The sequence below is a fragment of the Papaver somniferum genome, chromosome 8 (assembly GCF_003573695.1).
Source record: "Papaver somniferum cultivar HN1 chromosome 8, ASM357369v1, whole genome shotgun sequence".
Taxonomy (NCBI): domain Eukaryota; kingdom Viridiplantae; phylum Streptophyta; class Magnoliopsida; order Ranunculales; family Papaveraceae; genus Papaver; species Papaver somniferum.
The window spans coordinates 107,995,459-108,017,275 of NC_039365.1; the positions used below are offsets into that span (position 1 = coordinate 107,995,459).

The window sequence follows — 21,817 nt, forward strand, 5'->3', positions numbered from 1 at the left end:
AATTGGGGGTTCAACAAATTAGTGGAGAATATGTTATCCATGACCCGAGACTTCAAAAATACCGGGAGTTAGAAAAATTCTACATTGATCAGATTCCCAATATCAAGTTCTGACATATTTGCAGAAAAGATAAACGACATGCGGACGCCCTTGCCTACATCGCGTCGATGTTAAGAGACCCTAGCATTGAAGCTATACAAATCGGAAGAGTATTAATGTCGTCAATACCCGAGGAAGGGGATATGGAAATACAAATGGTAGCTACCACAGCCGATAGATACGAGGCCGGAGATTGGAGGAAACCAATTCACCAATATTTAGAGTCAGGAGAATTACCAAAAGAGCGAGCCGAAGCCAATAAAATTAAAAGAAAATCAGCAGGATATGAGTTGCGATAAGGCATATTTTACAGAAGATCGTATTTGGGACCACTCCTAAGGTGTTTGAGCAAAGAGGAAGGGAATTCGATCTTGAATGAACTGCAATACGGTGGCACGGGCAATTATATCTCGGAACGAAGTTTATCGGCAAGAGCTAAAATAATGGGGTATTTCTGGCCCTATATGAATGAATATGCGAAGCACATGGCACTAATTTGTGATGAATGTCAAAATTTTGGGAAGAAGATACACGCACCTTCAGTATCATTGAACTTAGTGGTGAGCCCTTGGCCCTTTGACAAGTGGGGAATCGACATTGTGGGACCATTGCATGTCAGATCGGGACAAAGTAAATACTTGATAGTAGCAACTGACTACTTCACCTAATGGGTTGAAGCTGTAGCATTAAGGAATATTCGGGATAAGGACGTGTTTTGGTTCATTTTTGAGCATATTATTTGTCGCTTCGGAATTCTTGCAGCTATTGTCTAGGATAATAGATCTGTTATTCAACATTTATAACATCAGGAAGAATAAAGATACACCCACTTATCTGCAGAGTAATGGGAAAGCCGAGATCACCAACAAGACGATAGCGGACAATATGAAGAATAAGCTGGATGGGAAGTATGGCGAATGGTGTGAAGAATTGCACAATGTTCTATGGGCCTATCGAACCACCCGAAGAGAGGCAACGAGTCTCTCGCCTTTTATGCTCACGTATGGGACCGAAGCAATTATTCCAACTTAGTCGATGATACCTACTACAAGAACTGAAGCGTAGAGACGAAATATAACGTCAGATTTGATCCTGGCTAAACTTGATGATTTGGAAGAAACTAGAGAACTGGCTCTGCAAAAAATGGAGAACTACCGAAGGCGACTACAACGCGAATACAATAAAAAGTTTCGCCCGAGGGAGTTTCACCCGAGGCAATTAGTACTGAAGGAATTGCCTAAGTATGACCACGAAAAGAAGGGTGGAAAATTGGCATCCAGGTGGGGTGGACCATACACTATCGTGTCAAAATTCGGAGAAGAAGCGTACAAAATACTGAAACCTGATAGAACGACCATGGAATGCTCGACATTTGAAACTATACCATCCATGAGAGGTGGAAAACGCAGGTATGATACCTTGTCATTCGAATCCTTTTATTATCCACGAGAGATAGATGAGGAAAACTACATATGCGACTAATGGTCATTCGAACTCGGGGTGATGGGAATGTGCAAGTGCCGAGGTGACTTACACTCGAATGGTCGTTTCGAACTCGGAGTGATGGCAATGTGCAAGTGTCGAGGCGACTTACACTCGACTGGCTATTCGAACTCGGGGCGACGGCAGTGTGCAAGTGCCAAGGTAGTCTAAGGGTTCTGGTGGTTGGAAACCAGTGACCAAAGGTTATCGGGACGCGAGCCCCTAATAGCTGGGCAACCTACCTACATCTGAAAGGTTGCTCCCATCTCAAGTGACCAGATTCACTTGACCCGGGATAGTCAATTAATGGCTAACCCGGGATGATCGATACATAGAATCTAGAAATGACTTAATACACTTCCACTGGCTCGAAACATCAGTGATGAGGTACCTCGATCGGGACATGGCATTGGGCCCGATGACCCTCCCTGTCGAGTGTGACCAACGTAAATGACATTTATACTAACATGTGAATAACACTATGAAATGCAGGAAACTAAAATACTAAAGGTTACGAAAAACCATGCATCAAATAAGCGAACGTATAACATGGTTAAAAGTAGATAGCTCCAGCAAAGAAGAGCCGATTGGTGATGCAACACCCCATAAGAAAAGTAGCTAAATGTGTTCAAGCGAAACGAAAATTACAGCCCGAGAGGAAGGGAAAAATAGTGGCGCAACACTACAAAAGAGAGGAACTACTCGTTGGGTTGAATCGATCTCGAGCCCAACTTCTTCGCAGCAACTTGGGCCTTCTTCGTCTTGATAAATTCCTTGACGCCTTCCTTGATCTTCACAGACAACTCAGTCCCATACTTCTCTTGCGCCTCAGTCAGTTGGCGAGTTAACTCGGTAGTAGCAGCATCAACATCGGTAATTTTTGTATTTAGAAGAGTCTCATTCTGCTTCAATTGGACGACCTGCTCCACTAAAGCTTTGACATTTCCTTGCTCGCCTGCATAGACAAGAGGGACGACATGGTTATAACCTTAGTAAATGATGCAATGAAACAAGAAGAAACATCGAAACTACGCGAGACATGCACAAAGACCTGAAAGTGCGGGCAAAGCTAATTTTAAAATTTCCTCGGACTTAGAAAGATTGATTTCAAGCTCAGACATCCTTAATACCAACTCATTATACTGTTGTTCATTAAATTTGTTAGAGGGGAAGTATTTATTATGGTCACCCCATAAAGCTTTATGACGATCATGTGTCGTTTGAAGAACCGCCAATTGTAACCGAGTCCATTCTAGGTCACGAGATACCTAGTCCAACCCGCGAAGTTTTTCCTCTAACTTTTGGACAGACTCTTCAGCTTCACCTTTCAACCGAGAAAGATGTTTACGATCGGAGTGAAGGTCCCTAATCTGAAGCCTGAGTGAATTGCACTGACCTTCTAAGGAATCAATAAATAACCCCTACAGCAGCAACTCTTTGGAGCCGAGATAGCTCGGAATGGAGATTATCTATTTCCTCGGGCACATACTCAAATCTATGATAACGAAGTAGATCGGTTCAGAGGCTCTCAATCTCGTTGGTCTGGCGATCGATCTTGTCATCTTTGTTATGTATCTTCTGTTGAAGTGTACCAACGTGACCTTTTTCAATGTTCAATTTCATGGACATACGGCGATACTCGGAAGCGTAGTCTCTGTCTAGGCTAGATATCTCGGCTAGGAAGACAACGCTAGACTCAGGATATTGGCACTGTAACATCAATCAAAGAATAAGAGAACATGATAAAATACCTTTTAGCTTCATTCAGCTGCCTCTCCATCTTCCGATCTCGCTCTTGCTCCCCTAGCTTGTAGTTGGGTTCTGAGACGCAACATATCCTCATACTCCTTTTGACGAATTGCCGCCTCCAGAAGCCTTTGATTTTCGGCCTGAAAACAAGTCGGGTTAGATAACTAATGAGAGAAGGAGTAAAGTAATTATGTGACCAACGTAATGTAGCTTTTTCATAGTGTTGAGAGAATCTCTCATGACAGGACCATACAGGGGGACAACCTTTAGCATATCCGCAGTGGAATGAGAGCTAAAGCTAGAAGATGCAAGAGCGCCTAAGGAGTCACAAGCAACGCCCGAGAATGTGAAGACAGAACCATTGAACGTACCCTTGTTAGGGGCATTCCTCTCCACATTTTCCACTACCTCATTTCTGGGGAAAGTAGGGATGATTTCTTCAAGGGAAGGGATCTCGGGTTCTCTTTGTTCCCCCCCTTCACCCGATCCTTCGGCCTCAACGTCCTAACCAAATAGTTCATCATCATCAGATATCACCACCACCACATTGGTATTCGGAAGGGAAATTCCTTTGCCAGAAAAGGGTTCTTTGACTGCGTAGGCAGAACCACATTCTTCCATGGGGAAGCTTTACCACCCTTAGACCCTTTGCCACTACGCTCAACCTGAATTGAGATAAGGGGAGTCGATCGTCGGGATCTTCACCACCCTTCTCAGAAGATCTCTCAACACCTTCCTCACCAGTCTTTGACTTCTACAAGTGCAACATCGTCAAACTCATTAAAGGCAACAAATAAGGGCAAGTACATGTAATGAGAATAGAGCAATTTATTTTCTACCTTCACTAGCTCTTCCTCAGTCCTAGTGCCAGAGCCTCTTTTTCGAGCATTATGAGTCTTAGGCTGATTACTCTGAGCCTTGGACTACAAAAACAAAGATTTAAAAAAAATGTTGTTGCTCGAGAAGAAAGACCCGAGGAAAGAAGACCCAATAAAGACAACCATACCTGATCGGCATTAACTACCCATAATTGATAGGGCTCAGCAGGGAAATCGGAAGGAGGAAGCTTGTCACTTAAGATGGGACCACGAACAACAAGAGGGACTCGATCCCAAACAGAGTCATTAGTATGACGAGCATGCTTGTTGGTATTGTGACCGCCCTCGGGATCTTCATCCAACATCAACTTCTCAAATTGGTCAGAACCTCATTGCGATGAGGACTAGTAGCAAAACCAGCCAGATCACTAAGAGAGGCAGTTCCACTCCGATAATTCCCTAGGAAGCTGGACGAAGTATACTTGATCGTGTCAGAAGGATCATACGTCGACCAAGGGGTCTTGGAGCACTCATCCTTTCCTCGTCTATCCCACTCGGCCATAAGACGAAAAGTATGGGCAAACCCTTCGACCGTCTCCTTCTTCAGTTAACCCTTTTGACCCGATACCAGTTCAAGATCATAATCATGAAGATCATACTCATCCTTCAACTGGTTCAGAAACTGAGCATCAGTAAGGTTGGAATATTTGTGGGTCCTCTTCTCAGTCCTACATGCAAAAAGGGAAGAATCATCAGAAAAGATCGAATCAAGGGAACGATAATCATGAAGGGAAGGACTATCAAGGGAAAACAATGAATGTACGGGAACATTATCCTCATCAGAAAACGTATAACTTACACACCTTTTTTCAGTCATGGATGGAGATTGAGAGGCCATTGAAAGCAGATGAAGAACGAGAGCTGATAACCTGGAGAAATGAAGAAAGCGGTGAAAATGTGATCGACAGCAGCAGCAAAGCAAAAGAATCGAAATAATGGCGAGGATTAAGAAGATTGAGAGGATGACAAAGGAGGAAGAGGTATTGCGGAAAATGTTGGCTCTGGAATGAATGAAAAGAGATGAACTGAAAATATGAAATCCCAAGGGCTTATCAATTGCTTTTAAAGCTCAGACAGTTACGACTGGCGGGAGGGGTAGTAGGTCATAAAAGTGAAGTAATGGGAGACAACAAGGCAGAATGTGCGGCATGGCTAGAATTGTGGAAGGAGAAGCAGTTTCTTCGCCTCGTGTCGAGCACACGAGTGGAAGAAGGGGCATAAATGTAGTAGAAAAATAACTGGTAAGTGTACGTGGCATGATCACGGACGGTAACCCACCAGAAACAAAGCAAACACTGAATCACTCTCTATAACACTGGCATAAGAAAAGAGATATCTACCAGGAGCATGTGGAACGAGCACATGTAAAATAAAGAGTCGGATGTGAAGAATATCGGGAATCAAGGCATTAAATACACTAACAGGGAACGCGCGATAAGTAAAAGGGTCGAGTCATGGTGGGCCATGGAGCAGAGGATAAGATACTCGGATCCGGAGGAATCATAACATCGGATCAATATACATCGGGTCACTGATATCGGTCCAAGATTCAATCGAGCTAGATAGTCTACATCGGGACATACCCTCGGGAGAAAACATGAAACATTGGAAGGTTTATTCCGATATATACCCGATAGGAACATCAAAGTAGATAGACTGTGTCTAACACTGTAATCTCGTTGTGTAAGCATTTCTGCCTATAAATATAGGCCCTTGTTAAGAGAGAAGAGAGGCAAGTAATCTGTAAGTGAGTAAAAATAGAGAGAAAGTATTATTGAGAGCATTCATCCTTGAAAACTTGTGAAGTAATAAATCATTCTTTTACCCCGTGGACGTAGGTAATCATGCCGAACCACATATATCTTGTGTTCTTATGAGTCTCTTCCTTGCTTACATTACTACCCTTTCATATTGATTGTTGGATGTAGTTGTGTAACTTTTTACACCTACATGGGACATTAGCCAACCTCGTGATACTTTTCCGGCTTCTTGTGATTGTATGTCTGCTCTTAAATCTAAACTCGGTTTGTTACTTCTTAGAATACGGGCATCCAACTCAAAACCAATTGGCAATGAGTGGAGCGGCCCTTCCATATTATATTTTAAGTTAATTAAGCGGATTATAGCGATGTGGGACTATTGTCCTTTCACACGCCCCCTCACGTGTAAGGCCATTCACTGGGCCTCACACGTGGACCTACGTACGAGTTACCAGTCCATCAGGGGGTAACACCTCGGCCAGTATCGGCACTAGCCTACACCCCAAGTGTACAGGTGACAAAATCAATTAAACACTTCGGCCAGTAATTCGGCTTACACCCGGCGTACGCAGGTCTGGGTCTGGGGCTTAGCTCTGATACTTTGTTAAAGTCTGCGGGCATCCAACTCAAAACCAATTGGCAATGAGTGGAGCGGCCGTTCCATATTATATTTTATGTTAATTAAGCGGATAATAGCGATGTGGGACTATTGTCCTTTCACATTACTGAAATCTCTGATGACTTATCAGTCTCCATTTGAAGCTTAATTTGTTGATTTTCCAACTAGGAATTTGGTAATCCCGTATAAAATTTGGTGAACCCTTTGGGGCGACGTTGGCTCAACTCTAGTATAAATTGGCATTACTAGTACTCAGTTTAGCACTAAAATGTATGTGGTTCACAGCTTCAAACAACCACTACCACTACATCCACATAGGCATAGCAATGAGCAGAGCTACATGTCCATCTTCTAGCCTCTCGGTTTTACAATCTAAGAGAATAATTGGGCTGATTGAATAAATCATCTGGGTTAACTTACATTATTTGCAGCCGGAAAAATTCATACTACTAATTCTCTGTGTGGAAAGTGAACACCGTTTCTCTCTCCACCGCTGGTTTTTCCTTCGTCCATCACAAAATAAAAAACAAAGGCTTCAATTATCACAGGCACTACTGAATTTTTGATCAGTAACAATGGCTATCACTATCTTCTCATGTTATCTCTTCTCGTCTTCATCAAATTTTCTTCATTCAAAAACAAGAAGAAATTCATTGTTCAGAGACAGGGTAAAACCCATTTATTCTTCATCAACAAGTGTGGGTGAAACTCAAAAGCAAGATATAGTCATTGTTGGTGCTGGAATTGCTGGTTTAGCAAACTGCCTTGTCTCTTCATAGGTTTAAATTCTAAATCCCTAATTTCTGATTTCTCAAGTTTGTTTTTTCTTCATTTTTTAAGATTACATAAATTGGGTCGTTCACTGTAGGCTTGGAGTTAAATCTTTGGTGTTAGAACAATCAGAATCATTAAGAACTGGTGGAACTTCACTAACACTTTTCAAGAATGGATGGAGAGTCTTGGATGATATTGGTGTTGGAACTCAACTTAGAGAACAATTTCTTGAGATTCAAGGGTAAAATTATTCCTCCCTAATTACTAGTATCTTCTTCTTACACAATGAACCTTGTCCAGTTAGTAGCTTTCTAGATTCTCTCATGTCAGATAAGGCGTCTTTTGTAAGAAGTAAGAACCTTGTCTAGACTACTAATTTACATTATTTGATGAGCACAACAAAAGAGAAAAAGAGCTTAACACCCTAAAATTAGAATTTGCTTCCTCCCGCTTTTGTGTAGATAAACATAACTTCATCTTTCAAATGAGTCATACATAACCATCAGCAACAGTGGAACGCTTTCGACTATCATCAAGAGCGTACTATTTTATTTTATTGCTGGAATTTTTTTCATTTTCTGTTTTTTGAATAGGAAAATGTGCGTAATGACATGAAGATGCTCATTTACCTGAACTTCTTAATGGTTTCAGCTGTGCAGGATGGTAATAAAATCAGAAAATGGGAGGGAGCTTCGCTCCTTTAGGTTCAAAGATGAAGCTAAAGAGTGAGTAAATTATTACAAAATTTGAACTTTTGCATTTTACTCTATTCCAATGGTGCTTGGTTTTGATGTGCTACTTTTGGCTTGTTTGGTTCTTGTCTTTTACACTTGATGCAGTCAGGAGGTTCGCGCTGTGGAGAGGGGAATACTTTTAGAGACCCTTGCTGGCAAATTCGATACGATTTTCCTCTAAGCTGGCAAATATTGCAAGAGCAGGGACTTCTGAAACATTGCTTGAACTTGTTGATGGAACCCAATTACAAGCAAAAGTAACTTGCTCAACCTATATACTCGTTAAAGAAAAAGAAAAACATCTGTCTGAATCTTAATTCCTATTCAATCCTGTAACAGATTGTAATTGGTTGTGACGGTATACGGTCACCAGTGGCAACTGGCTCGGATTTCCAGAGCCCCAGTATCTTGGCCACTGTGCTTTCCGCGGCCTTGGATTCTATCCTGATGGACAGCCTTTTGAACCCAAGGTGAATTACGTCTATGGGAGGGGATTGCGTGCTGGTTATGTTCCGGTGTCTTCCACAAAAGTTTACTGGTTTGTTTGCTTCAACAGCCCATCTCCAGGTATATGATATAACTATTTGGAATTGATTTTACGGATTCATTAGAATCTAATGACAGCTTATACTTCAATGACACTTTTTAAACTGAAGGCTAGGCAGTTGTATTTAATAAAATATATAAACTCCAAAGCTTGCATCTCTATTGTCAGAAATCACATCACTCTGTGATTCTACTTGATACCTCAACACTAGAATTCCAAGTCCAATATCACAGCATTGAATTGGTTTACAAAAAAGAAAGAAGCATCTCAGTTTCAAATTCAGCATTATTTTCTCTGAGCTGGTGGTTATCCTTTAACCAATTCATGACACCAAGACTTTGCTAGAATTCACTGGTGTTGTTTGTTAGTTGCCTAAAACCTTTAAGTATCAGCGAAATCAATTTGAGTTTTTATCTGTTTACAAAGTGCAACTTATATTAACAGGTCCGAAGATCACCGATCCAGCCGTGTTGAAGAATGAAGCTCAAAAACTAGTAAGAAATTGGCCTTCAGAGCTACTAGAAATCATAGACAGAACCCCGGACGACACCATCATTAAAACACCACTGGTGGACCGTTGGTTGTGGCCCAAAGTGAGCCCTTCAGTTTCCTCTGGGGGATTAGTTCTGGTCGGAGATGCATGGCATCCAATGACTCCAAATCTTGGCCAAGGCGCTCGTTGCGCCCTAGAGGATGCTGTAGTTCTGTCAGGAAAGCTCGCAACTGCTCTAGATGCTGGTCCAGTAGCCATTGATGACGCACTGAAAGCATACGAAAAGGAGAGATGGGGGCGTATCTTTCCTCTGACAATTCGCGCAAACCTTGTCGGATCGCTTTTACAGTGGGAGAATCCAATCGTTTGTGTTGTTAGGAATAATAGTCATTCCTAAGTTGGTGAAACTGACCGGTTGTCAGCCGTGCAAATATAATTTCGCTTTCTCACTCAACTAGATATAAATATAATATGTGATAAGAAAGAGTTCGTTCCCACAGAAAGGACTGAGGTTGTCAAGTTGTTTCGGTTTCCTATGTAAAACAAGGGGGTTTCTTATTTTTATATATCTAAAATAAAATAAAAGCAAACAAAGCAAAGTAAAGCACACAAATCAATCATGAGAAAGTATTGGTTAAGGACTTCGTTTTCATTCACTAACATGTTCTTGTCTTAATAACTAGAATTGATATTTAAATTCTCATTATCAAAAGTCCTAGAATACCTTGATCGCAAGAATATCCCGCTAATTCCCTCTTGTCATCAACAAACACATTAAAAGATGCGAATATGAATTCTATCTAAGAGAACAACCTAACGTGTAAAAGCACTAATCAAGTTTAATTCCCTAGATACACTAAGGTTTATGAAATTAGGCTAATCAATGCAACCGAACGTGTAAAAGCACTAATCCGATTTAACAAAGGTCAAGATTCACATATAGTTACTAGGATATATCACTACAAGCAATAACCATATTTGTGCTACTTGTATCCAAGATGCATCACTTTTACGTATGAAACACCCTAAACTAGCTTTAGATATGAATAAAGTTCAATTAATTGGCCACTCAACTAAACAAATATTTAAGTCATACATGGCGATATATATAGTGAATCAAGATCGATAATTGTGAGACAAAACTAATTTATTAATGAAAGAAGCATGCTTTGTGAAATCAATTTAATCCATAACTAATAATAAAATCTAGCTCATATTCATGGAGTTCATAACAAGAATAAAGAGAGGAGTTTCCATAAACCCTAGGCAAAAGGCGGAGAAGAAGATAAAAAGATATGGAGATCTTCCCCTTTTGTTGTGTGAATATGCTTATATATATCTTCTCCTGATGTGTGTGTGAATAGCCTACTTCCAATCTCGGTCAAGGCTAAATGTCCAACCCATAACTCACTTCATGCTTCCGCCTCAACACAGCCCACAAGCCCATTAGCTCTTAGAACATTCGGACTGACAGCCTAATTTTCACTCAGTTTCCAGAACTGACAGTTCATTCTTCAATCATCTACTTTCCTCAACTATTGCAACTGCATAACAGCCAGCACCAGATCCACAACCTGCAATTTCAGCTCAGAATTCATTACCAAGCATGTCCAACTGTTACATTCACCACTGCCTTGCATCTAACCCATGTTATCCTATTTGCAGTTGCAATTCTCTTCTGTATGCTATATCTCCTTGCTGCAACACCAAGTCATAGCATCAGTTCACAAACCATTCTACCAACTTCTGCTGCCTTCTCCTTAAGCCAGCTTTGAGCTTATCCATCTGCCAAACATAAACCCATCTCCTTGTAAACATCTGAGATGTATTCTAACCCCCACTGTATTTTCTTCTTGATTCAAATCTGCAGCCAAACTCAATTGCCTCCCTGTCTTGTCAATTCACTGCATACAGCCTGAACCACCTGGCCTGTAATGCCATCTGCCAACTGAACCACCATCTAACTTGTAATCACTTCTAGCATCTGCAGTTCCAGCCTCATCACAGGTTATATTTCACGGCTCAGGCCATCTAACCCAGCTTCTTGACCTGTGAAACCTAACATTCATCTAAACACCACTGCAACCTTCTTTCCTTGTTCGCACCAAATCCACAGCTCCATTCAATCCGCACCATCCATTGTCACAGCCCAATGCATCCATCCACTTTGCCTGTACATAAACTGCATCTAATTTGAGCCTCCATTAACTTCGATAAAACCCATGTAATCTCTGGCAGAACCCATGACCTGCAATGTCTCAACTGCAACATCTCCGCAGTCAAAACTGCAACTGCATCCAAGCTCTCCTGTCACTTCAGCAACACATTCTGTAATTTTGCTCAAAACCCATTCTCTGAAGCTTGTTCTTCATTACCAGCTTGCATCAGAAACTCAACAGCATCACAACCACCTCAACTTAAACCCAGTCTCTGCCTCATTCTGACCATCTCAGTCAGTCCACTAACCTGTTCCCCTAGACTAACATCTGCCACCAATTCATGTAAATTGCGGCATCACCCTCAAGAGCTCAACCGCAACCAACACAGGCCTGCAACATTCATCAGCTTCAGTTAACCTCAGCTGCATCTAGCCATCACACTGCCTCTGGCATTGCATTCATTTCTCTTCACATTGCTACAGCTTTGACTGCAGTTGTAACCCTTGAACACCACAGGCCACCAACACCTCCATCAGTTCTTCACAGTTCATCATCTTTGATCCTGGCAGCCGCATCACAACAACCTTAATACCAACATCAATACTTCCTGCAGTTCCATTGCTCTGCCATCTTGCTCCAACAACACCTTATTGCAGCTACACATCCTACAGCAGCAGCCACATCACAATGTCATTTACATTCTTCACTCATCAGTTTCTGAATTCCATTTTCTAATTCTCTGATAGCAACAGATCCAAGGGAGATCGGGAGCTAGGCGGGAATGTCGTTCCCTTTCTGGTTCATCTCAATTCAAAGTCTCAGCAGCAGTACCTCCTTTTAAATCTGGTCTCAATCAAACCCATAATTCATCAAATTTGTTGTTCAAACCTCCTCTGATTCATCCACCACAGACCCATCTTCTCAATCTCTCTTCTTGATTTGAATCTGCATCTCAGTTCTCAATCACCTTGTACTCAAAACCCTAACTTCTATTTCTGTTAAAACCCCTTCCAGATTCGAACAACATCTGCTTCATCTTCACCACCAATTGCAACAGTTTGAGCTCAAGAATCCATCTTCTAATTTTTCCCCAATTTGCTCTCAATTTCGATCTCTCATTGTCTCGGAATAATGATGTCGTCAATGGTTTCTTTTCTCTGAATTTCTAGATGGGAAAGAAAGAAGAGCTAATGATAGGGAGGAATAATCTTCTCTGACTTTTAGCATTTGGTAATGGGTAAAATTGATATAGGCATCCAACAACCTTATGCAGGCCACCAGATGGCAGCTCCTAAGGTTAATCATGAGCAATTGCTTGCCCCTTATCCTCCACTGTGCTCCCGATATGCTTGCAATGAATTGGCGCTTTTGCACTTCTCGCTCCAAATGCACGGTTCCTCCTTCTTTTGCTCCAAATGACTCCAAAGTACCTAAACACTCAAAAACAAACATAAGATGCATAATTTACAAGAAAACTTAGCAAAGAAAGCATAATCAATAGATAATAATCTAAGTGTTTATGACACCTATCAGAAACTAGGTCCTCTGTTGGCTCATACGAATTATAGGTGTGAACCTCTGATGAAAACAGAGGCGAGTCAGATTTCAATTTAACTGTTTAAGTCTGTAGGATCTTTTGAACATTCATATACCACACAAAATTCTTCCACCTATGTCCGCAATTCAAAGCAAAATATACTTATATATATTTGAGCTGCTCGTCAAGGAAAATTTAATAATCCCATCAAAAAGATTTGCTCAGGGAGAAGAAATGGGTGTTTACGAAGAAAAAGGGAAACAAATAAAGAATTTGTGTATGTTTTCTTTAAAACATCGAATTCATACTGAGACTTGGAAGTGTAGTCCTTAAACCGCCAACATTCATCCGGATTTGCCCTTTCCAGCTTTACGTTTTGAAATCTTTTTTGGTCGTGGATCAGGATCCTCTTGGTCTAATGATGATAATAAACCGGTACCTTTATCGTGAACGTCAATGTCCCCGTCGATTGTCAATCCATCTATCTTGGAAACAATTGACCTATCTTTACTCACCATTTCCACTTCTGAAAAGTAACAATGATCAAATTCATAAAGAAACCACCTGAAAAGTTTGTTAATCTGACATTGAGCCCCTTGAATCAGACATTTAACCTTGCAAATCTCTACAATTTCAGTTCAATCTTGAAAACCCAAATACATGAGCAAAAATAAATATTGATTCAAGTATACATATTTTGTTGTTTTTCACACTACAAATAATATTAAGAACTGAATCAAAGAAACATATCCTATAATATAAACTCAAATTTAATCACCCAAATTCAAAAAAAAACAATAATTGATACAACTTTCTATTCTCACTCTAAATTCAAATTAGCACCTTGAAAGTGTTTTAATGAAAAAGTGTAGAAACTGAGATCATATCCAGATTACCTGTACTGGAGAAACACCAAAGGATAACAGCACAAAGCACAAGAACTACAGGAATAATATGAACAGCATTCTCTGCAAATTTAATTCTCAATTTTTCTTTCTTCCCAACATCAGAATTAGGATCATAAACAGGTAATTCACTAGTGTCTAGTGAATTCTTTGATGATGATGATGCTGCGTGAATGAAAAATTCCTCTGATGTTCTAGACAAACTTGCTGATCTATGCATTTTTTTTTCTTTTTTCTGATCGGATTAGAAGAAGAAGTGGAAGAAACAGGGAAAGGAGAATCTGCCTTTTGTTTATTCAGGGAGGTAGCAAGGATAGTAAAAAAAAAATATGCGTGGTTTTCTATGCTCTTTGGATATTTTAATAAGATTGTCACACGTGGTTTTTATGACGATTTATTAGGGTTTGAGTTGAAAGCTTCAAACCTACTAATTATAGGCATAGGAGAAAAGGCCCGGCTTCACTTGCACACATGCTCGATTGCAAAAGGGAGAATTGTGCCTATACTGAGGTACCGATTTTTTTTTTGCAGGTTACGTTAATAGAATCGGAGCTCTCAAGTCTCAAACACTCAGACTACATGACAAAGTTAAAATTCAAATGAGGCCAAGGAGAACTTAGTAATCAAACTTTAAGAATTGCTTCTATTTCTCTCGATTCAGATCCAATTTGATTTTCAACATTATTTTTTGGGCTTCTCTTCTGAGTGCTGACTCTACTGAGTATTGAGAGAGAATTTAGTTCACCATGTTAAAGTTAAAGGGTGTTTATTTTCTACTGATTCGACCGTCTGTCAGGTCGTTTGTTTTTTAGTTTGAGTCAGATCTGACTCGCGATATAATTCAGACTTAATCCCTGACTCGAACTCGTTTGAGTCAGGGAACAAAATGCCCTAACTCATTGGACCAAGTCACTGATTCACATATTGTCGAGTCAGATTTGACTGAAAAACAAGTAGAAATTGACGTTTAGTCCCATTTATAATGGGCTTTGGACGCTCTAGTCCACCACTCTCAAGCCTGATACTCTCTAATCCAAATTTACCCAATCTCAAACGAGTCGGTCCGTATTTGAACGATTTAGTCCAAAAGTTAGTTTTTTCTACGACAAAACTGACCTTTATGTACAAACCAGGAAAACGAATGTGTTTCATATCCATTTCTTCATTGTCCTGTGTCCACGAAGCTCTGCAGCGAAAATGATTTAGGTTTAGTTATTTTTCGCGTTTCAACTCGATTATCCGAAGCTTTTTAACAATTTTAATTTGTATATGAGATCTAAGTTAGATCATCGAATCTCTCCACAAAATCTTCCAGATCTCAGGTAATTCCAGATCATTTTTTTCTAGTTTTTTTTTTTTTTTTTTTTTTTTTTTTTGAAAATCTTAGGGTCTCGTTTAATTCTTTGAGTTTTTGTTTGATGATTCTGAGAACTAAACACGTTGATCCGATCAATTCCATCTTTCTTTCCCTGTTCTTCTAAATTTCTTAAATATTTCCTTCCAAATTGTCGATTCTCTTGTTAAACAGGTTCAATATTCTTAATTTCATCTCTTAATATCTTTGTTTTGTTTGAATTTTACCAAATTGTAACGTTTTCTGATTCAGTAAGTGGTTATTTAATATTTTGTTTTTTAGAGATAAATTGATCACGGATCATTGACGTAATAATTTGTAAAGAGAAAATTTTGTGTATAATTTTTTAGATGGAATATATTGATAATTAGGTGATTATTCTTAATTTTATGAAGTGGGAAATGGAACCAGTTATCATCTTTCTCCGTCTTTCAATACATGACCTAGCACTGTTTGCTGGATGATTAATTTTGGGTTAACATAAAGAATCATATATGAGTGGCTAAGTGCTTAATTGGATAATTGATGTACATAATGGAATTTGCATGTGTTATAAATCTTGGTTAGGTAATTGAGATCACTGGAAAGAAAGTGGAAGTGGTAATTACAAGTGATGGCTAGGGTTGTATACTAAGCTTTCATACCACATAGTACATGGTAGATAGTGGGGCATTGTCATGGACTGCTAATGGGGTTAGCTAATCAGCGGACTTAATGGAGTTACGGTAGTGCACGTTAATTCACAGTTTCGCTTATTTAGTTAAGCTTTTTATTGCCCTTTATTGAGAAACTGTGTTAAGGATCCTTATTTCTGGTAGCACAACCCATATACATCATCATAAAATTCATTTATAAAATAGGAAGATGTTGAACTTTTGTCCAAGTTGGGATTTGAACATCAGGGTTGTCAAGTTGGCAGTGTTGATACCTTTCTTTTGGTTCCATATATATGATTATTCTTGCATATATTATAGAGGATGCCCATTGTCCCAGTTGTGTACCTAAGGGTGTTAGGAGTGCATTCTTTTATGAAAAATATTTTATGTAGTGCTAGCTTCCTGTTATTTCCAAATAGTTTGTCATATTGTGTTTTATTATCGACATGGTCTTTCTTCTTCCTTTTTATTGTAGTATGTGTTATCATTATTGTAGGACAATATTAACTGACAGGCTCAGGGAACTTGTTTTAGTTATACTGTCATTAGCAAGATTTTTTTAGCTTGTGGAGAGACTATGTAAACCAACATACATGAATTTCACAAGTTTAGGTATATCATATAAGGATTCAACATAACTTTCATGCCCTTTTAGTTTATGTGTATACAGTTGTGCACATGTTAATTAATAATGTGTACATAAGTGTACACATATTGATCTTTAACGTGTACATAGTACATATGTTGATTATTAATATGATTCCAATTTTATTTAGCTTCTTTAGGGTATGTACTAATTAAAACAACCTCTATTAAGTATCTTTGCTTTTATTTTATTTCAATATGAAACCTTTTCATTGAACAAACTTATACTGATGATAGTATCGGTTGCTTTCTGGTGAAGGGAAAAATTGGATCACGACTACCATTGCAGTTCACCATTGTCTCTCACCAAGTCCAGATAAATGTAATTATATTGGTTTCTTTTTTAGTATCATACTTGGCCTATTAGGATTATGATATTTTCCTATTTTATTGTTACGGTTACTAAGCTAATATTGGTACATCATCATATACTAGTCAGTGGAACTATTAATGTGTACATATTTGTATACATGTTGATTAATTAGGTGTACATAATTTTACACTTGTTATTCATTTTGAAGTTCAGGAAAACAGGAAAAGCACCAATGTATATATAGTTGTACATACATGTTATGTTATTTAGGTGTACATAGTTGTCCACATATTGATTATTTATGTGTACATAATTGTACACTTGAGGAACTATATCGATTATCTATGGGTTGTTGACATTTTTCCCATCTCTTTCTATTCAATTGATGCATCAGACTCTTCTCAGGATCCATCTTTGAAACATAACGAAGGAACTGTTGTATCTTTGAGTTCTGATTCAGTGTCTGGTCCTACTTCAAGTCACACAGAAGGCTCTTCATCAAATTTTTTAGTGGTGGATGTCAACCTTGTAACGATTGATGCACCTTCTCAACCTGTTTTAGTGGTTTGTATCAAGGTATGCATATTGGCACTTGTGGTTCTATTTGTTTCAGACCATTTTACCTTTATGTATTCCACAATTCAAAGATCTGATTTTTGTTTTGTATGATTACAAAAGTTGAATTTGATTCCGATTGGCTTGATTTGTGTTAATTATGAGGTTTGTTTTGACAATTTTCGCAGTTTTTGGAGGATAACAGGTCCCAGTTGACGATATGGACTACATGGGGGATGATTATGAAATGGATGATGTAGAAAACGACATGGATGAACAATTACACGGTAGAGGTTTGGGTGATTCCGAGTCTAATGAGGATGAGGATGACTAATTGGTTTATCTTTTGAACTCACTCTCTAGTTTTGTTGAATTTACGGCACTGGGTATAATTACTTGATATATGATTTTTCTATGGGTTGATAAAGATTTTGTTTGGATTCTACGTAGACTAATAAAAAACGGATACGAGATGATTTTATTCGGATTCTCCGGTAATTCTTAATGTGTACATAATTGTACACATGTTCATTTAGAAATTTTTTTAATTAGATAACTCTTCTTATGACTAAGTCCCCATGTTCATCTTAATGTTATATCAAAGTTTTTGGTCTAGAATTATGAATTAGAAAATGTAGTGTTGTTATTAAGCTCAACTGCTATATTGAAGACTCACTCCTGTTGGTTATGACAGAAATTAGATGTGTATATATTTGTACACCTATGATATAAGTGTACATTGTTGTACACATGTGACAAAAATTGCATGTGTGCCTAATAAGCCACTCTATGACTCTTAATCAAATTCTAGTGAACAATATTTTTTCATTTCTCAGATGATGAATCATTGATGCTATAAGGCACTGACTGTTATGACAGAAACTACATGTGTACATATTAGTACACTTATAATATAAGTGTACATTGTTGTACACATGTGATAGAAATTACATGTATACATAATAGTGCACCTGTAATACAAGTGTACACTGTTGTGCACTTTTTAATACATGTGTACATTGTCGTGCACATGTGACAAAAATCACAAGATAGTGGACATATATCGCACAAGCTTATGTGTGCGTTAGTTTCTATTTAGTATTATGGATTTATGGAGGTAAACATATGTGTGTACTTTAGAAGTTTGTTAAATATAAAATATTTTGAACAAGATAGATTCATTTGTGAGGTGTTTCAGACAAGACTAGTTATTAAAGTTTGTTGTTCTCTTCTACTTATTACAGGAAATTGATACTATTAATGATATGAATCTTCCTCCAAGATATGGAATAACACAGGTATTTCTGCAAGAGTCGGAAGGCTTAATCTGAACTTGGTCGATCCTGATCAGTCAGCTGAATGACGTTTTCATCGTGCAATGGCTCTTGCTGGTAGTGAATTTAAAGAGAGGTTAGATTTTTTTTATTAGCTTTGTATATGAATACAAGTGTACATATTGGTGCATCTGTAAAAAGATGAGTGCAGGTGGATTTCACTACCATTTCATCCAAGAAACAAGCCTTTTGTAGAACTGGGATGGTGGATTTCACTGTCATTCTCATCCTAGAAACAAGCCTATTGTATTTTTCTTTGAACAAACATACCTGTCATTTTTAGTAAACTATAAATAGAAAATATGCCTATCTTTGTGAAGCAGATGAGTGCCTAGTTTTATAAGATCTTGCAACTAGTATTATGAGGGTGCCTTTGTATTATGAAATTGTTAAAATAAGTTTGGGTTTCTTTGAATTTGTTTGTTCTGGGAACTAATATGATTACTTTTATTTGTTACGAAGAGAGAAGAAATATTATAACTGGTTCAGTGGGCTAAGATGTAAGAACTCATTTGGAAGAAATGCAAACACATAGATTTTTCCCATGATTAGACCGAGTAATTCATGCGAAGGTGGCAGCAGAGTTGGAGCCGCAGTTGTTTTTGGGAATGAACATGCTAAATTATCAGGTGCATTTGAGACACTGGAAGCAGATGTGCTTCCTACAACTGATGATTTCTGTAAGCACAAGGGTGAGACTGATTGGGATACACCAACAGGTGAAGTCGCTAGGTGATGCAATTGAAGATATTTGTCAAGGCAAGGTTTGTTCTTTCTTAGCTCTGATCACTTACTCTTCTTACCCAAAAGTGCTAGTGAAACCATAGGTGATGCAATAGATTTGCAGCTAAAATTAGAAAGCTACATAAACAAATAAAAAATTGAGTTGAATGGTTGAGGTGTTGTAGTTGTTTGCAGCAGCAGGGTCAAGAGTGGTTGAGCGTTGGAGCTGGTGTTTGTAATGAGTTTGGGTTGTAAACAGGTTGTATTTTTGTAGATGTGTACATGTTTGTACACCAATGTAAACTAAGTTTTTTAAAAAATGAGAATTATATAGTCATATGGGTACTCTTTATGTAGCTCTCGGATAGAGCTTTCCGAATATATAAAATTTGCGAATTTTGGACAAATGGTTCAAAAGATAAATTGATTTTATTTTATTTTTAATATTATTTAAAACTACTGACATCATCGTGAGTCACTTTGGACTAAACTGCAAATATTTGGACTAAATTGTAAACCAGAAGGTTATTTGTGTACTTTCCATAAAAAAGGACTAATTTGTACCTAGTTGAATGGGTTAGGACTAAATAGTTAAAGGAAAATACATTGAGTCAGATCTAAATGAGTCGAGTGATTTCAATCAGATCCGGATGAGTTAGATCAAAAAAAAAAACGATGTTAAGTACTCAGCATTTTATTCTAGTATCGAGGACTTGGACTATAAACCATGAGAATGACCAGTACGGATCCAACTTCAACGACTACACATAGTCTAGGTTTGGTGACCCTAAAGTATTGCTCAACCATTCGTGTCCCCACCTCTGCCAAATGGGAAAATTCGTGTAATTTCTTTGGCTGTATTTCAACAATTCTACACAACTTTGGTCTAATATGTAATTATCTTAAATTCTTTTACCGCAACATATTCTGATTTTTATTTAAGAATATTCACTATTAAATTCTTATTGTTAATTATTAGATTTACTATCATAAAATTGTTAATTATTGATTGAGATAAAACTTTGATCTTAAATTGAACCCACAGGCATTGAAATGTGAATTATGAATAGACATAAATTAAAATAATGAATTCGAAAATTGGACGGTTGAACCCACATTCGTTGGTATGTCGAATATGGAATTGTCAAATTTAGATGTCAAAACTATACGCTTCACTTGCACCATTAGAGCCAAGTTTGAAATAGGTTAGACTTAGGTTACAGAGGTGTATGACGGAATATCCATTTACACTTAAAGATTGAAGAAATGAAGACTGCATATGAGGACATTTTCCTTCAACAAAGATAATAGCTGAAGATCGATTTCCTTTTTATGATTATCTATCCATGTTTATATCTATCGACGAATAAGGTCTTCAATTTAATATGACGGGATTGACCATTGATGGTTGGTCAAAATATAAAAGGAGTGAACCTACAAAATTGTGTCCTGCAATAATTTGTAGAAGTTTTAAGAACTAGCTTTGTCGGTTTCGAAAACTGATGGTCAACAACAAACATTTACGTTTTTTCATCTCTCTATTAAATTTCGAAAATTGGTAATATAAGTTTCGAAAATTCAAGTATCTACTTCTCTCTGTTGAGGTTCCGAAAATTTAAAAATGAAAATATTTCTACTTTTTTCTGTTGAGGTTTTGAAAACTGTGGCACAAGAGCGTTTTTGTTATTTTTGTTGAGGTTAATGAAAACTAATTCTCTACGTCTTGAAAACAGAAGGAAAATACTTCCTTATGTAGATTTTGAGTAGATAATTATTGATGGCTGCAAGCATGGTTTTTAAAATTGTGTGATTCACGAATCGTTTCAAATTTTTCAGTTTTGCTTTAAATCACAACTCCAAATCGAGTCTCCGTTTTTGATGTCATTCTTGACTTTAAAAGATGTTTGACCAGTCAAATTTTAAAATTCTAAAGATACTGAAGTCCAAGGAGATTCGAACCCCTGCCATCTCACCCACACACGTATATATTTATTATTTAACCATTGATCTATACCCTATTTTTGTGTAATCTATGATGAGTTTCTAATATATATGTAAGTTTCTTATTGTATAAGTGCACTTTTCCACTATATTCCATTTGATATATTTATTATTTATTTTTACATATACATTTTCTTAATTTATATATTAGATAAAGAATATTACATTAACTAGTTGGAATCCTAACAAGCTAAGTTCCAACAACGTACTACTACATTAATTGAACAGGTTGTTGTGCTAGCCTACCAGCGAGCTTCATAGGTAACCTAGCCAAGGGAGCCGAAGCGGATGGGGGGCTGAGATTGTGTCACAAGGGGGGAAAACTAACTTTATCTTCCATGTTAATTCCTGCAATATTATACCATTGGGGGCTCGAACCTGGGACCTCCTGGATCGCATGAATCTTTGGGAAACGGGGATGACCAGCTGAGCTAGGTGCCCGTTTTTATAATATAAATATAACGATTTAATAATTGACTATCAATCTTCGATTTTCGATT

The 21,817-nt window shown here is 38.0% G+C and overlaps 2 protein-coding genes and 1 pseudogene across 3 annotated transcripts; 1 reads left to right on the plus strand and 2 right to left on the minus strand.

The window, feature by feature from the left end:
* Positions 1-3,486: 3,486 nt before the first annotated feature.
* Positions 3,487-4,530, minus strand: LOC113305903. Its single transcript, XM_026554893.1, has 4 exons — positions 4,337-4,530; positions 4,170-4,253; positions 3,965-4,084; positions 3,487-3,834 (listed from the first exon to the last, which is right to left on the minus strand). The coding sequence occupies exons 1-4, from the start codon at positions 4,511-4,513 to the stop codon at positions 3,487-3,489; spliced, it is 729 nt and encodes a 242-aa protein (XP_026410678.1). The 5' UTR covers positions 4,514-4,530.
* A 2,366-nt stretch (positions 4,531-6,896) lies between these two features.
* LOC113302517 lies at positions 6,897-9,781 on the plus strand (annotated as a pseudogene).
* A 525-nt stretch (positions 9,782-10,306) lies between these two features.
* Positions 10,307-14,064, minus strand: LOC113302518. Of its 2 annotated transcripts, none has more exons than XM_026551435.1 (3): positions 13,728-14,064; positions 13,271-13,357; positions 10,307-12,724 (listed from the first exon to the last, which is right to left on the minus strand). In XM_026551435.1, the coding sequence occupies exons 1-3, from the start codon at positions 13,954-13,956 to the stop codon at positions 12,435-12,437; spliced, it is 606 nt and encodes a 201-aa protein (XP_026407220.1). In that variant the 5' UTR covers positions 13,957-14,064; the 3' UTR covers positions 10,307-12,434. The 2 variants fall into 2 exon arrangements, with proteins under 2 accessions (XP_026407220.1, XP_026407221.1); XM_026551436.1 differs by having other exon boundaries at positions 12,595-12,724; positions 13,140-13,357.
* Between the last annotated feature and the right edge of the window lie 7,753 nt (positions 14,065-21,817).